Source organism: Magnolia sinica, chromosome 12, assembly GCF_029962835.1.
Source record: "Magnolia sinica isolate HGM2019 chromosome 12, MsV1, whole genome shotgun sequence".
Classification (NCBI taxonomy): domain Eukaryota; kingdom Viridiplantae; phylum Streptophyta; class Magnoliopsida; order Magnoliales; family Magnoliaceae; genus Magnolia; species Magnolia sinica.
The window spans coordinates 51,993,066-52,010,227 of record NC_080584.1 but is presented as its reverse complement, the minus strand read 5'-3'; the positions used below and the strand labels follow the sequence as shown (position 1 = coordinate 52,010,227).

General features: G+C 43.9%; 1 protein-coding gene across 1 annotated transcript; it reads right to left on the bottom strand.

The window, feature by feature from the left end:
* Positions 1-2,859: 2,859 nt before the first annotated feature.
* On the bottom strand, positions 2,860-5,335 carry LOC131221371 (pentatricopeptide repeat-containing protein At3g62890-like). Its single transcript, XM_058216620.1, has one exon. It carries the CDS (start codon positions 5,283-5,285, stop codon positions 2,910-2,912), a length of 2,376 nt encoding a protein of 791 aa, XP_058072603.1. The 5' UTR covers positions 5,286-5,335; the 3' UTR covers positions 2,860-2,909.
* Positions 5,336-17,162: the final 11,827 nt, after the last annotated feature.

The following is a 17,162-nucleotide window of genomic DNA, read 5'->3' as shown; positions in this document are numbered from 1 at the left end:
AAAAAGTGTGGTAAGAGAACATACATAGCTCACACACAAACATCTGCATTGAAATTCGACAGAAAATGAAAGAACTTCCCTGAATTTGATGCTGAAAATGCTGGGAAAAAGAAATCACCTGTTGATCATCATCATTTTCTGCATGTGTTATTCCAAGCAACCTCCAACCTTCAGCATTGTCTGCATTCTTCAGTACCCCCATGAATAGGGTGACCCTTCGGAACAATCAAATTGGTGGACCCTACTATTGACAGATGACAGTGCAAAAGTCCAGGCCCATAAGTATCACTGTCCTAATCATCCTATAGACGGACCTTTGTGCATGTAACATAAAGGCCTTTTTCATTTCAACCATCCAATTCTCAGACCATAACTGCTAAATGGAATATGGAAGGCACTGAAACCGTAATTAATTGAAGACATAACAAGGATGAGATCCTGTTTGGCTACCTAAAATATTCCATTAGGATAGCCATGCAGATAGTGGCACATGTCCATCACTTGTCAAGAATCATTGACACCAATTCCAATAAATACAAATCATCATCATATAAGCCTTAACCCAACTAAATGGGGTTAGCTAATTCCAATAAAAAGAAATGATATCTAAAAAAGTAGCTGTTACCTTGTACAAGGTAATTTGGATTTAAAAATAATAATAATCATAAATTGGTTTTAGCATTGTTCCATAAGGCACATGAAAGAGTAGCTAACTTTTGCATGCATGCGTGGCACATGTGCCACACGTGCCAATGTGCCATAAATGAGACACCCATCTTCAAACACCCCATACGTGCCAAATCCCACTTTCACGCGCCCCACATGTGCCAATGCCCACATGTACATATGCCATGTGTGACCATGCAATTTCAAGCAATACACACATGCCACCATGCATCTTAAAGCAACCCACGTGCACGCATGCCAGTATCAATCCACATTTACTGTGCATGTCCACATGCCAATGTGCCAATGTTTAGAAGAGCCACATATGCTTGTCCATCCATCCAGATCCAGGGAGTTTGAAAAACAACAGTTGCCATGGCAGAATGGTCTATCTATATAGGCCACATCCAGAAATCCCTTAGCTGAACAGATGTGTCCAAAATAGCCTATCGAAACAGAACTTTGATGGTAACCAAACGGGCCCTAAAATTCCCAAGGAGCTCTAGAATTGGTTTTTTCAGAAATTTTCTAGCAGAGAAACCTAGCAATTGTAGCTGCATATGATGCATTCATTTGACCTTGCAGGCTGATTTAACGTTGTTCCATATGGTGTGGCCTATGGGGTTTTGAATCGGGCCAAATGTATTATGAACAATGAACGGATGAAGTGAAATATATTATTTTTCCAACTTATTTGGAAACAAATCAAATTTCCTAAGAAAATTGTTGTTAATGAGCAAAAGTGGGTAATGATGTTTTCTTTCTTGAAAACAGTATCTTTTCCCCACGCTTTCCACAAATCCAAACTAGGTTTACCAAGAAGTGATATCTTTTCTCCATATGCTTCCCAACAGCTCTCCACATTCAACTGAAAATGGTCCTAATAATGGAGGCTGATATCTTTTCCTCACTGTAGAAGATTACCGGGGAATTGTCTATCAGCGGGAGACAACTAATCAGCAGTCTGGTTTACAGAAGCATGAACCTCTTAAGTGTTAGAATTGAAAAGCCATGTACACCCTTGCAAAGTTGAGATGTGCACTTGAACACAAATAGAGAACCTCTCCATCTCTAATTCATTTTCTACATGGAGTACTTTTTCTTCTTCTTCTTCTTCTTTAATTTTTTTTTAAAATTTATTTTTTACAGTCAGAATGTGTTTGTGGACCCAAAAATTACATGCATTTTAAAAAAAATGATAATAACAAGCATTAAGATCTCAATTTTCTAGAATTCCAAATCAAATGCCAAAATCCCTCCAAACACCTAAAAACAAAATCTCGACCAAAAAAAAAAAAAAAGATAGAGAAATTGAGAGGAGATCAAAGAAGCCACCTCACTCTGTCCAGAGCTCAACATCGCCATCAGCAATCTTCTGCTGCGGATCATTTTAGGGGACAGCCCCAACGACCCGATCTTCAGGGCGAGTGAGCTCGCCACGCCTACTTCCACTCCTATGACGCGGACGTACACGTCCACCACCTGAGATGGGTCGAACTTCGGAGGCATCCTTCCTTCGTCGCCGCTGAATCTTACGGTTTTAGGGTTTTTGGTGGGGAGAAATGTATAAATGAAAGAGATTGAGATATTGGATAGCTAAAACGTCCAGAGGGAGTATCTGCGCCGTGAATGCGGGAAATCGAGAGGTCAGGCAGCAAAAACAGCGAGAGTGAGAGAGAGAATGAGGGTTAGGGCATCTTTGATGTAAAATATAAAATAAAATAAAATACAAATGGATTCGGTGGGCTGGGGCACATAGATATTACTGTGCCGTTGTGGCCATGTAGGATCTACGAAAAAGCTCCTAATCAAATCCACTCCGTCCATCTATTTTAAGATATAACAATAGAACAAATTTCTTTAAATTAAGAAGATCCAAAACTCCGGTGGGAGACACCAGAAAAACAGTGAAATTAGCAATGTACGTTGTTAAAGCATGTACAAATTTGAAAATGGTTTGAACCGTTTGAAATTGGAAATGGCTTAAAACCATTTTTAAAGCAAAACCATAGGCGTTCCAATTCTGTGATTTTGGTGTAGTGGGTCTTCCGTCCATTCTTGTAAGAAACAAATTACAAACTTCAACTTGGATCCACCTGTATCATATTTTTCATGAGTTCGTTTTCTTTGCGCCACAACTCAAGATTGCTACCAATTTTTTACTTTTATTATTTTATTTTTTTCCAATTTCAATTGATTTTAATCAACATCTGTTTCAGGCTAAAGAAAAAGAACAATTCATGTTACCAGTAATCTGTACAAGAACAAACACCTTGTTTAAAGTGGTGAAAACGATGCCTATCCCTGACCACTATTTCGCGTTCAAATGCTCTAGAGATTATCTTCGCTGCAGAATGACAATCACCGCATATTCGTAGATTTTTCATTATCCTAATTGGCATTGATGGACTCGTGCTGATAAGCCCAAAGGCAATGGCGAGCTTCTCACTGTGTCTATAGAGACTGGTTTCCTTCTCTTCTTCGTCAATGTCAAGAGCAACCTCATTAGTTTCCGGTTCATAGCCTTCGATCTTCAATCTCTGAGACATCTCATTCAGCATTTTGTCGATTGCTTTTGTTTGAGGGTGCGTTCTATCTCCTGCTAGGAACTCATGAACAACACCATTGGCTTCAATCAAGCTGCAACCGGGCATTTTCACAACTCCTTGTTGCTTCATCATCCCGCGAATTTCTATAACAGCATCCCACCTCCCTTTTGATGCATATATATTAGATAGTAATACATGGAACCCATCATGTTGAGGCTCGAGCTCAATGAGCCTTCTTCCTACCCTTTCACCTATTTCAGCATTACCATGCTTCCTACAAGCACCAAGCAAAGCACCCCAAGTAGCCACGTCTGGTGTCATAGGCATGCTTTCTATGAGTTCCTCTGCTTCTCTAAGCAAACCTGCTCTGCCAAGAAGGTCAACCATGCATCCGTAATGCTTAACATTGGGTTCTATCTTGTGTGTCCGTGTCATAGAATCAAAGTACTGACGCCCCTCGTCCACTAAGCCCACATGCCGACAGGCACCCAACACACCCACAAAGGTTATCTCATTAGGCACGACCCCATGGCATTTCATCTCTGAGAACTTCTTGAGTGCCTGCTCGACTAATCCGTTCATTGCCAACCCTACAATGACAGCATTCCAAGAAGAAACACCCCTTTCGTCCATAGCATGAAAGACCTCTAATGCATTTTCCACACACCCAAACTTCATGTACATGTCTATAAGGGTTGTGCCAAGAATGACATTGACACAAAGATCATGTTTCCTTATATAGGTATGAACCCATTTGCCTTGGTCTAGGGCTGAGAGGTGAGCACAAGCTGAGATTACACTAACCAATGTGATCTCGTCTGGCCTAATTTCTCTGCATTGCATCTCATGGAACAATTCTAATGTCTCTGAGAATCGATCGTGCTGAGCATAACCTGATATCATTGCACTCCATGAGACAACATCCTTGTTAGGCATGCAATCAAATAATCTCCTTGCATCATCAACAAACCCGCATTTCAAGTACCCGGATATCATAGAATTCCATGATATCTGGTCCACGTGCTGACCCCAGTTGAACACTCTCTGTGCTGCAGTTATGTTCCTGCAACTTGAATACATCTGAATCAAAGCATTTTGAAGATTAACATAAGATTCAAACCCAATTCTAATAATCAATCCATGAATCGCCTCCCCTTCCTTAGCTACCAACAAGCGTGAGCAGGCAGAAAGAACACTGACCATTACAACCTCATCCATCACAATTCCTTCATGATTCATCCGTGAAAACATCGCCAATGCCTCCTGGAACATCTCATTCTGCTCATAACAAGAAATCATAGCACTCCACGAGACAACGTCTCTGTGGGTCATTTCATCAAAGACTCTGTGTGCATCAATGACGCGTCCACTCCTACCAAACAATACGATCATGGAATTCGAAGCAATTGTGTTTTGTTCTGGCATCCGAACAAAAATTGACAAAGCTCCCTCAACATCACCCATTTGAACATAAGAAGCCAGAATTGAATTCCATGAAACCGAATCCAAGATGGAACTCTCATCAAACACTTGGCGAGCATCCAGCAGATTCCCACAAGCAGCATACATACTGATCAGAGTGTTCTGAACATAGACATCTGAATCAAAACCCAATTTCAAAACATGGGTGTGAATCTCTTTCCCTTCTTTTTCACACGATCGGAGGGTGCATGACTGGGCTAGAAGTGGGTATGTGTAATTGTCGGGCAGGGAGTTTCTCTGTAACATTTGCATATACAGAAGTATAACAAACTTGGGGAAATTCCTTTGCAAATACAATCTCATCATCGTATTCCAGATAAACCCATTCGGGTTTTCGATTCGATCGAGAAGGCAGCGGGAGTAATCTAGACTGACGAATTGAGATTGTTCGGAGAATTTGAGGAGGCGGCTGGCGGCAAAGGTGTCGTTGATGAATCCAGAAACAATCATTTGAGAGTGTATTTGATTGAATTGCTTTGAATTCTTGCATTTCTGCAATTGGGTTTCTAAGATTGACAAATTTATTGTTGGGTTTTGAGTTACCGAGGATTTCAGCGCTGTATAGAGACGGATTTTTGTGGAATTCATAATTTTTTTTATTTTTTTTTTAAAGGCCGCTAGGATGCTGAGGAATGGAGAAAGTACAGGCCGCATATGATTTACAACATTTATCCAATTTCATTTATATGCGAAAAGTTGGGATTTATTTATATGCACTCTTCTCCAATTACCGTCTAACAGCTATATTTTTAAAGATCTGAACGCATGTTATAGGTATGTTTGGGAGCCTAGCTTTGAAATCCTTGGATTCGGAAGCCTTGGATTTAGAACCCTTTCATTACGTTTAACACCTTGGTCCAGAATTAACTATACATATTATACTCACGAGAGTTTGAATTTAATTACTAAATGGGCTTTAATATTTTTAAGTAGTGTATGCATATAATGTTTTACATAATGATTATAATGAGACTGTTGAAATAAATACTGTTACGAGTACAATCAAGTTAAACAAATATATGAGACAGATGAGCTGAGCAACTAGACTCGATGACTATGTATTGTTTGAGAGCCGAAAAATCACCCTGACCTTTGATGCTGACTACTTTTTACCTCGGCCTCAGTTATTACTTTGGCCCTCAAGTACCGACCTTGGTCTTAAGGGACAACCTCAACCATAGACCCGGACCTCGAAGGTCGGCCTCATATACCGACCCGACCTCGTTTACTGACCTCAACCTTGGATACCGGCCTTGGCCTCGGGTACCGACCTTGACCTCGGATACCGGCCTCGGGCTCGGATACCAACCTCGACCTTGGATATCAACCATCACCTCGGGATAAAAATATTCTTATAATACACAAAGATAGGATTACCCTCTGGGATCTCCGCCAAAGATCACACCGATCGAGGTAAAGTCGGATATATTCTTGAAGTTAGAGTCTAACTCCAATACAGCACCTCCAGCATGTCCAGCAAAATCAACACGGATACGAGACCGCTTAGAAAGCCTATAAGTAACAAGGTACACACAAATATACAATTCTAGTATACCTACTGTGAGTCCATACGCCTGACTTAAGCAGCAGATGATCCCTGGCCTTAACTGGTGCCTCCAGTGTATTCTCTTGTACCTCCATTAAATTGCAGGTACTTAGCAGCTCGTAGGAGGTGAGGCAGGGCTTCTCTTATTTTCCATTAAATTACAGGTGGAAGGTGGGCTAACAAGGATCGACCAGAGTTTTGCATCAACAATTTGGTGTTATATGTGGGAACGACAGTGACACCAGCACTTATCGTATCTCTGTCTACCTTGCAATGGCTAAAGGGAGGAAGAGGGACTTGGCTGCCATTGCTGCACCAACCCCCGCACTAGAGGAACAGCCTAAAATCTCCGGAAATCGCCTCCGGAACTTCATACAGACCATATTCCAGTGGTGGCCTCAAGTAAGCCTTGCAACAAAGCTGGTCGACTCATCTCATTGGAAAACCAAGTCGAATCCCTAGCTGGCAACGTAGACCACATAATGTAAATACTGGAGAGGCAGCAGTTGCCTCCCGACCATGAAGCGGAAGCAGCCGCGGCAACAAAATTATCTTGACCTCCCTGGGTACCTCATAACTTATACGTAAAGCAGCGACTAAGGCAATACGGTCAGTTCTCCGTGTGTATAGTAGGAATGACCATACTAGCAGACTCTGACCTACGCCACACCTTAGAAAAGAGGAGGCGTGAGAAGGCCCTCGAAGACATTGCAGAGAGAAAGGTCCCATGGGAGGTAGAACTTAAGGAGATTCAGGGCCATCTCGGCGACATTTAACAAGCGTGTCGAGCCTAGGGACCGACCTCCATGGAAGCCATGCTTGAGGAGGTCGAACCCCCATTCACTAATAACATTATGAAGTCTCAGCTCCCATCTAAGTTCTGAATACCTCAGATCATCCCTTACTCCGACTCAGGGGACCCAGCTGATCACCTTGAATATTTTAGGGCTTAGATAGAGCTTTACGGTGCATCTGGCTCCGTAATGTGCCAAGTATTCTCCTTTACTCTATCAGTAGCAGGGCGGAAGTGGTATAGACAACAAAAGCCGAAGTCTATCAATTCTTTCGCCTACCTCAATAAGGATTTCATTGCTCAGTTCATCGGAGGGGAAGATAGGAGAAAGTCATCAACCCACCTCATTACGATCACTCAAAAGGAAGGATGAATTGTTGAAAGAGTATATCATTTGCTTTAATGAGGAGGTGGTGTAGGTGGATGACTATTCTGACTAGTAAGCTCTGGCCACCATAGTATCCGGCCTTAAACAATGAAAGTTCATCTTCTCTATTGGTAAGAACCCCTGAATACCCTTGCTAACCTACTTAACTAAGCTAAAAAATATTCCAATGCTAATGAGTTCTTTCTTTAGTTCACGAAGAGCTACTCCAGAAAGAAATAACCCGGTTAAGGATAGGAAGCGAAGGGAAGAAGGGGAGCCCTCTTCCGCTAATGCTAAAAGAAAGGAGGACGACCAAAATCAAGGCTAGCATACCAATCGACATCTGGAAAGTCGCTTCATTCGGTAGACTCCCTTAAACACCAAGCTTGAGTAGGTACTTAAGGAAGCTGGGTAGAGCAAGAAGACTTGATGACCAAGTTGAACTAGTCAACGAAGCTCAGTAATAAGGCTCATCAGCCAACCCCGACCTCGACATTAGGTACTGAAGGGCGTACCGACTAGGATACATAGAGGAACTCCAATGGGGTGAAACGATTGTGCTTGACTAATCGCCTCGGTAGAAACCACTCGTGTTTGACTATGAGAAGTGTGAGACCTGTATTCTATCCTGTATCGTTCCGTATGCCTTCGTAGTCTTCCCGGTCAAATTTCGGCGACCCGCGATCTGTTATCGACGTTTGCACGTGATCTTGAGTTGTGTCCCGTATATCAGAGTTGGCTCGACTCGAAACTTGTACCCTTGCGACCGTGCCATCGCCGCGGTTCCGATACCGCATCTCGCGCATCGATGCGATACCCGAGCCAAGAGATGTGGGCCCGCACTCAGTTCGAGAAAATGCTACGTGTTTGCAATTCCAAGAGAATCTCTACAATATATCAAATCAATCAAGTATATGTCACATCACCCAAAAGCAACCCAAAGTCAACTCTCTCTCTCTCCACCCATCCCTTTTCAAGTACACCCATCACTCACCAAACACTCACCCCATCACTCACCCATCCCTCTCTCTCTCTCTCTCTCTCTCTCTCTCTCTCTCCTTACATCACCTCTCTCTCTCTCATTTTCCTCCTAAGCAACCATCCATGGCATGAGAGATCCATGAGAGAGCTTTGTGTGGCCCACTTCCTACCTCCCATCTCCACCATCCAACCGTCCAATGCCATCATCGTACGTTAAAGTCTAAGCCGAGGAGCTAGGAGTTTTATCGGACCAAGTAGGAATGACAATGTGGGTGATCTAACCATCAATTTTTATTTGAGGGCCCACATATGGTGAGACCCATCTTGATGTATGCTTTGTATTTAGGGAGGGCCCATAGTGGCGGGGGCCCTCCCCTTCTTACTGATCACTCTCTCTCTTTCTCCCTCTCTCCCTCTCTCTCTTTTGATGTGTGTGGCCCACCCTGAAGTATGTATTTTATATCCATGCCTACCATCCGTGGGGCCCACTTTATGACATCCAGGAGGTGGCTGGACGGTCCAGCGCTGCTAGAACCATCTAGCAGTCTGGACGAGAAAATGAAAACACAAATTAGCAGCTTGATCCAGAGCTTTGTGGGCCACCCACGTATGATGCATGTGTTTTATCTAACTGTCCATTCATGGACCCCACCCTCTGCACGTGTGGCACCCACATCGTCCAGGAAGGGACGTGGGATCACACTGTGATGTGTGGTTTATATCCACACCATCCCTCCATGGGACCTTTGATGTATGTGTCCTATATTAACGCTGTCCGTCCATTTGATGGACTTGGGACCCACCCACACGTGCTGTACGTGTGGGATGGGGCCCACCTTATGTATATGTATTTTAACATCCAAGCCATCCGTTCCTCTCTGGACGTTGGACGCTGGATGCATCACATTTTTTTATTATTATAATATAATATAATATATATTATAAAACTATATTATGATGGGCCCCACGTGGGACCCACCTAGATCAGAAGCGGATTGGCTAGATTACTTCATACCAGCAGCAACCTGGCAATTACATCCACACTGTCTATTGATGGTGGGACCCACCGTAGTAGTATGTGTTTCATCTGCACCGTCCATCTGGACGGTGCCTTGTTCAGCGGCCTCACCATGATGGATGATTTCCATCTAAACCGTCCATCCTATTTGCAGGGACGGGCAGGAGCTTTGAGTAGCCACCTTGATGTATGGTTAAAATCCAGACTGTTCGTCCTTTTGGGCAGGAAGTGGGGCCCACCCCACACTTGTGGGGGTGGGGCCCACATTGACATATGTATTTTGTATACTCACCATCCATGCATGGTGGGATGACCACCTTAATGTATGGGTCATGAGCCGCATCGTCCATCTATTTTTGGACGGGTGGTGCCTACCTTGATGATGTGCTGTATTAGCACCGTCCACGTGGGACGTGGGCCCTACGTGATGTACGTGTTGTATCTACTCCGTCTGGTGACGATGGGACGGTGGGACCTGATGTGTGGTGTGCCTGTCCATGCTGTCCACATATGGACAGTGGGACCCCCCCTGATGTAGGTGTTGTATCCATGTCGTCCACCCTATTTTTAGATCTTTTCGAAGCCCACCATGATTTATGTACTTTATTAGCTCCGTCCATCTGTCCAGGATGGTGGACCTACCTTGATGATGTGTTGTATTCACACTGTCTGTCCATTTTGATGGATGTGTGGTCCGCCTTGATATATGATTTCATCCACGCCATCTAGGGACAGGGGACCACCATGATGTATGTTTTATCCACACTGTTCGTGGGACGTGTGACCCACCTATTGTATGCATTCTGTATCCATGCCGACCATCTAGTGGGGCCCATTTGCTGCATGTGCGGGGCCCACCTATTGTGCATTGGTGCGGCCCATTTGAATCAGCCCATTGATTCAGCCCATTTGAATCAGCCCTTTTGGTTCGACCCATTTAATTCGGCCTATTAATTCGGCCCATTTAAATCGGCCCTTTTGGTTCGACCCATTTAATTCAACCCGTTTGAATCAGCCATTTGATTCGGCCCATTTGATGCAATTGAGGCCCATGATGATGTATATTAGGCCCTAGTGCGAGGCCGTGTGCCCAATTTATGTTTAACCCTATGTGGGCCACTCCTTAAGAACAATGTTGGTTAAAGGTCCACATTGATGGGCCATGATAGTTGGACGTCTACGTTATGACCTTCCCTTAGGCCTTGTTAGGCCCATTCTCATCATTCTCAAGTAGGTTAACCCAAATGCTTGGAGCCCATTGATTGATCCATCATCGGCCATCCATCTATGGACCCCGCCTTGCTTCGAGGTTGATTATTGATTCCGATTGTCGAGGCTGATTTCATTCGTCAAGGCCGATTGTCAAGGCCCAATGTGATGTTATGCGGCCTGTATTTAAGGCCCATTGTGATGTGCATTCGGCGCGTATTTGAGGCCTAATGTGATGTATATCCAGCCCGTATTTGAGGCCCATTATGATGTGCATTCAGCCCGTGTTTGAGGCCCATTGTGATGTGTATTCAGCCCATGTTTAAGGCCCAATGTGAAGTATATGAGGCCTATGTGATGAGGCCCATTGTGATGCATTTAAGGGCCACGCAATGGAGCCCATTGTGATGTATGTTAGGCCCATGTGAAAGGCCCATCATGATATGTATTAAGCTCTCGAGTGAGGCCCATGGTATTGTATATTTGACCCTTGTGTGAGGCCATGGGTCCACTATATGTTAGGCTCTATGTGGGTCATTCCTTGAGGGCAATGTTGGTTAAATGTCCACATTGTCGAGGTCGATTGTCGATGCCGGTTATTGATACCAATTATGAGTATATGACAACATAGCATCATGATACATGCCCATACACATCATCTACATGTTTGTTATAAGATGTAGTTGACCATTGCATATGTCATTAGACAGGTTGTTATGAGACTCCCTGATGGGCAGAGGTTATCTCACATGAGCGCACGGTATGCGCATGATTGATGCATGATTGGATTATATGACTCATGCACCTTGTATTGTGTGTTGTGATTACTATACATCCTAGCGACATCAAGGTTGTAACCTCCACAGGCATATCGTAAATGGCCAAATGGGACACCGAAAATCTGTTATTAGCATCGAGCTACCATAGATGGCCCTGGGTGAAAATTCCTAAACCCTCTTGGTACCAAAGAATGCCCCAATGTCGAGACCGAGTGGATATTTATATGAGCGCATAAGGGCCGTATACCAATAGGTCACGTCTCCCACTGTGTCGTGGTTGGTTGGGAGAGGGTGTGGCCTTATCCGCCCAAGTGAGGGGGCTGTAAGCTAGGTTGAGTTTGACCAGCTCCCCAATGGGTCTACTATTGACGAGTCGGCCCCGATATTGGCAGACGAATAGTGAGGTCTCTTCCACTTATCCAGTTGTGTGCTTGATTGGGCGGTAATCTGGTTTAGAGTGTAATAGACCCCGGTCATTCCCCAGAGAGGAACCATACTGATATGTGAACTTATTGAGTAGGAGTTACATATTCATTCATTCATTTATTCACTATCCACTTGGGCTAGTGGTGCGCAACTAATTATTGTGTACCTTTATAATGGCAAGGATTTCGATTGGGGCAATAACTAACCTGTGATCAAGAGTTTACCATATTGTGTCTAACTATCCAAATTTAGGTATGAGACTGATTTGGATAGAAGTCCTGTAAGACCCGTATCATACATCGTACCATTCCATAGGCTTCCGCGATCCTCCTGGATGAATTTCGGTAACCCTCGACCTGTATCCGACGTTTGCGCGCGATTCTAAGCCAAGTCTTACATACCAAAGTCAGCTCGACTTGAAACTTATACCTTAGCGACTGTGCTGTCGCCGCGATTCCAATGCCGTGACTTGTGCACCGATCCGATACCCAGGCCAGGAGATGTAGACCCGCATTCATTCTAAAGAAACACTACGCATTGTGAATTCTAAGAGAATCTCTACGACATGTCACATCAAATCAAGTCAAGTACACCACCATACTTCAATGTCACCTCATCCTATCCCAAATACAAATGACCACTCCCTCTTTCCCCATAAGTCAACACTCTCTCTCCCTACCCATCCCTCTTTTTCTAAATTTCAAACAAGACCTTACCTCTCCATCCCCTTCCTTACAACACCCATCACATATCAATCCATCATTCCTCTCTCCCTCTCATTCTCTAAAAATTTCCAAATCCCATGAGAGCTTCCAACGTCCAAGCTCTCTCCCAAAACATGTGTGGCCCACTTTCCTACTCTCTCATCTCCCATCTCAACCTTCCAATCTCCATCAACTTCCATTAAAATTGAAGGCAAGGAGCATAGGAGTCCAAAGAGCTAAAGAAGAAGGCCGATAGGTGGGTGATCCATCGTTAAATTTCATTTTTGGGACCACATGTGGTGGGACTCGTTTGAAATATGCAATGTAAGAAATGGAGGGCCCATAGTGGCGGGGTCCCTCTTCTCCATCACCATCTCTCTCTCTCTCTCTCTTTCTTTCTTCTGATTGTATGGCCCACCTACGAAGTATGTTTTACATCCATGTTGTCCATTTTGGGACGTATGGACCCCCATCGTAATGAATGGATTAGATCCACACCGTCCATAAGTGGGCCTTATGGTCGTGGGCCCCATTCGTTGCACGTGTGCAGACCGTCCGTACATATGGGGCCTAGAGACGCTGGGCGCTGGCAACGCTGGTCCTATTTTAGAAAAAAAAATATAATAATAATATATATTTATATATAAAAATATACACCATCCGTCCAGTGAGCGTCCAGACCCTCTGGACGCTGGACCTTTTTTTTAATGTATATAATATTATACTATATTATATATATTTATATATATAAATGCTAAGAGAGAGAGAGAAAGGGTAAGTGGCCCACCACGTGGGACTCACCTATTGGATGTCCACCCTGTCCATCTCTTTGATCTAGACCGTCCAGCGGTCTGGACGTGGACATCAGCCACCATGATGTATGGGTTTGAATCCCCACCGTTTGTTCAATTCATGGACGTGGGGCCAACTACATGCCACACGTCTAATCCACCATCCATCTGTGTGGGTCCCACTGCTGACTGACATCAACAAGTTCCTTGGGACCCATGTTATATACCAACCGTCTATCCATTTGACAGGTTCTTTCTAAATGGAGGGCCGTGTACGTGGACCCCACTCCTGATGTATATGATCCAGCCTAACCATCCATCCTTTTGGCAAGTCTATCTCAAGACTTGGGACTAAAAATAAGACAGATCCAGTTATCAGGTGGACCACACCATAGCAGCAGTGCGTTTGAACATCCACCATTGAAATCCTTCAAGGATCCCAAAAAGTTCTGGATCAAATGATATTTGTTTTTCCTCTTTAGCCTGGTCTTGTGACCTTATGAACAGATTAGGTGGAAAATAAATGTTGTGGTGGCCATGTCTGGTCTAAACAGTGGAAAACATTACCTCCACTGCCATTTGTGGTATGGTCTAGTTGATCTTTTGATATGATTCATTTTTTTACATAATACTCTAAAATGATCCCTAATAATAGATGATTAGTGTAGTGGTGCGCCCCACTTGATTCGGCCATTTGACTCATTGACTTGGCCCATTTGATTCAGCCCATTGACTCGGCCCAATTGATTTGGTCGTTTGTACCGGTCCATTTGATTCGACCTGTTAATACGGCCCGATGTTATATACATTGGCCCATGAGTGAAGCCTAATGTGATGCGTATATACCCCATAAGCGAGGCCCATGATGATGTGTATTAGACCCTTGTATGAGACCTTGGACCCATTATACGATTGACCCTTTGAGCGTCATTCCTTGGGAGCAATGTTGGTTAAAGGTCCACATTGATGGGCAATGATGGTTGGATGCTCACATTGTGACCTCCCCTTAGGCCTTGTTAGGCCCTTCCTCATCATTCTATAATGGGTTAACCCTAATCAGTAGGCGCCATTCGCCATAAACGGATGGTTTTACGCTATCGGGTCTGATATAACCATAGCCGAGGGCCGATCTTTATATTGTGGTTCGATCGGCTGTTCATATATGGACCCCGCCTTGCTTATAGGGCAATTCTGATATTGAGGCCGATTTCGATGATTATCAAGGTCGATTCCGATTATTGAGGCCAATTCCGATTGTCGAGGCCGATTCCGATTATTATCAAGGCCGATTCTGATTATTAAGGCTGATTCTGATTGTCGAGGCCGATTGTCGAGGTCGGATATCGAGGCCGATTGACGAGGCCCATTGTGATGTATATGCAGCCCGTATTTGAGGTCTATTTTGATGAGCATTCGTCCTCGGCTTGATGCATTTGAGGCCTATGTAATGTATGTGAGGCCGATGTGATGAGGCCCATTGTGGTGCATTTGATGGCTTGGCGATGGAGCCCGTTATGTTGTATATTAAGCCCATGTGAGAGGCCCATGGTGATGTATATTAAACTCTTGAGTGATGCCCATGGTGTTGCATATTAGGCCCTTGTGTGAGGCTATGGGTCCACTATATGTTATGCTCTATGTGGGCCATTCCTTAGAGGCAATGTTAGTTAAATGTCTACATTGTCGAGGCCGATTGTCGATGCCGGTTATTGATATCGATTATGAGTATGTGACAACATAGCATTATGATACAAGCCCATACGCATCATCTGCATGTTTGTTATGAGATGTGGTTGACCATTGCATATCTCATTGGCCAGGTTGTTATGAGACTCCCTGATAGGTGAAGATTGTCTCACGTGAGCGCACGGTATGCGTAGGATTGATGCATGACTGGATTGTATGACTCATGCATCTGGCATTGTGTGTTGTGATTACTGTACGCCCTAACGACATTAGGGCCATAGCCTCTACAAGTATACCGTGAATGAACAGATGAGACACTGAAAATATGTTATTAGCATCAGGCTACCATAAATGACCATGGGTGAAAATTTCTAAACCCTCTCAGTACCAGAGGATGCCCTAATGTCGATACCGAGTGAATATATATGAGCGCATGAGGGTCGTATACCAGTAAGCCGCATCTCCCACTGTGTCGTAGTCAGTTGAGAGGGGATGTGGCTTTAACCGCCTGGGGGAGTAGGCATAGCTAGGCTGAGTTTGACTAGCTTATGAATGGTTCTGTTATCAACATGCCGGGTAGATATTGGCTGATTACTTGCTAGGAGGATAGTGAGGTTTCTTGCACTTACCGAGTTGTGCGCTTGCTGAGGTGAAAAGCTGGTGTAAAGTGTATTAGACCTCGGTGATGATCCCAAAGATGAACAGTACTGATATGTGGACTTATTAGGCAGGAGTTGCCTACTCATTCATTCATTCATTCATTTAGTATCCACTCGGGCTGGTGGTGGGCAACTATTTGTTACATGTGCCTTCGCGATGTCCAGGATTTCGGTTGGGGTGCATGACTAACCTGAGATCAGGAGTTTACCATATTGAGTCTGACTATCAAAATTTAGGTATGAGAATGGTTTGGATAGAAGTCCCTTATGATAGACTCCATAGCCTGTGATACTACGTACTATCATCCTGACTTCACACTCCAGCATGGTCATTCCATTCGCACCGCATATTGCATTACATCCATGACATATGGTATTTTGGGTTACTGTGTTTCTGCATTATATGGTCTAGATACGGCATTTAATATTTGATTCTTTATGACTCCTCATTTGCATAGTTGATCTGTATTGTATACTCTGATATTGTTTGACTTATGGACTTGTCAATATTTTCGCTTACTTTGATATCGTATGATTCATAATCTTACCCGTATTTTCTGACATTGTATGACTGTGACGTTGTATTTGTGTGCTTGACACTTATCTTACGCACACACTTTCACTACCCTCTAAGCTTTCTATAAGCTTTGCATGATAGATGCATGCAAGTGATGTTAGGTTGGAGCAGCGTGGAGCTCGGAGCATGTAGCTGACTTCTGGAGTTTTGATTTTAACATATGTATTTCCTTTTTAGCATTGTATTCAAATGTTTATATTAGTGGATATGTGATGATGATGTTGCCTTTGTGATTTGGGTAAACTTATGGTTATGCTTCTTACGAGATAAATGCACGTTAAAAAATCCTCCTTATAGGATCTCAGGATTAGTACCTGGCATATGGGCGCAGGGAGCCGAGAATGGGGTACTACGGAGGTTCTCGGCACCAAATTCAACAATCGGGATCTTGTGAACCCGATTTCTTGGTTTGGGGGGTGATAGAAGTTGGTGTCAAAGCATAACTTAGGAATACCTGAGGATAACATCACATATTTGCTGATAGATACCCTACACTCTATGATTGTTGAGAACTTAGAATGATTGGGTCTCTGAATTCGAATAACTTAGAGACTTTCTGATAAAGCTTACCACCATGTGTATATTTGAGAGTATTTGAGGATAATAGGTGCCTTTGTTCCTTCTTATAGGAGATGCCACCCAAGAGAGCGACACGAGCGACTCCTACTCCACCACCGGAGATCCTTGCTCCCTAGCCTGAGGATGTCGTTCCTCTACCTAAGACCGATGTGGATTTGACCGTACCCGTGAGTGCCTCCCAATTACAGCAGATGTTGCCAGCTGTGATGACCGCCCTTCAGGGACAGGGTAGGCACCCCGTTGTTTCGCGAGCCCAGGCAGAGCAGGAGCACGTGAGCGCCCTTCTTTGAGAATTCTAACAGCTCGATCCCCCGTGTTTTTAAGGCGAGCCAGATTCGATAATAGTCGAG

Bases quoted from the DNA above. Each gene is read 5' to 3' on its own strand.
- LOC131221371 (XM_058216620.1), bottom strand. From the start codon at position 5,285: ATGAATTCCACAAAAATCCGTCTCTATACAGCGCTGAAATCCTCGGTA.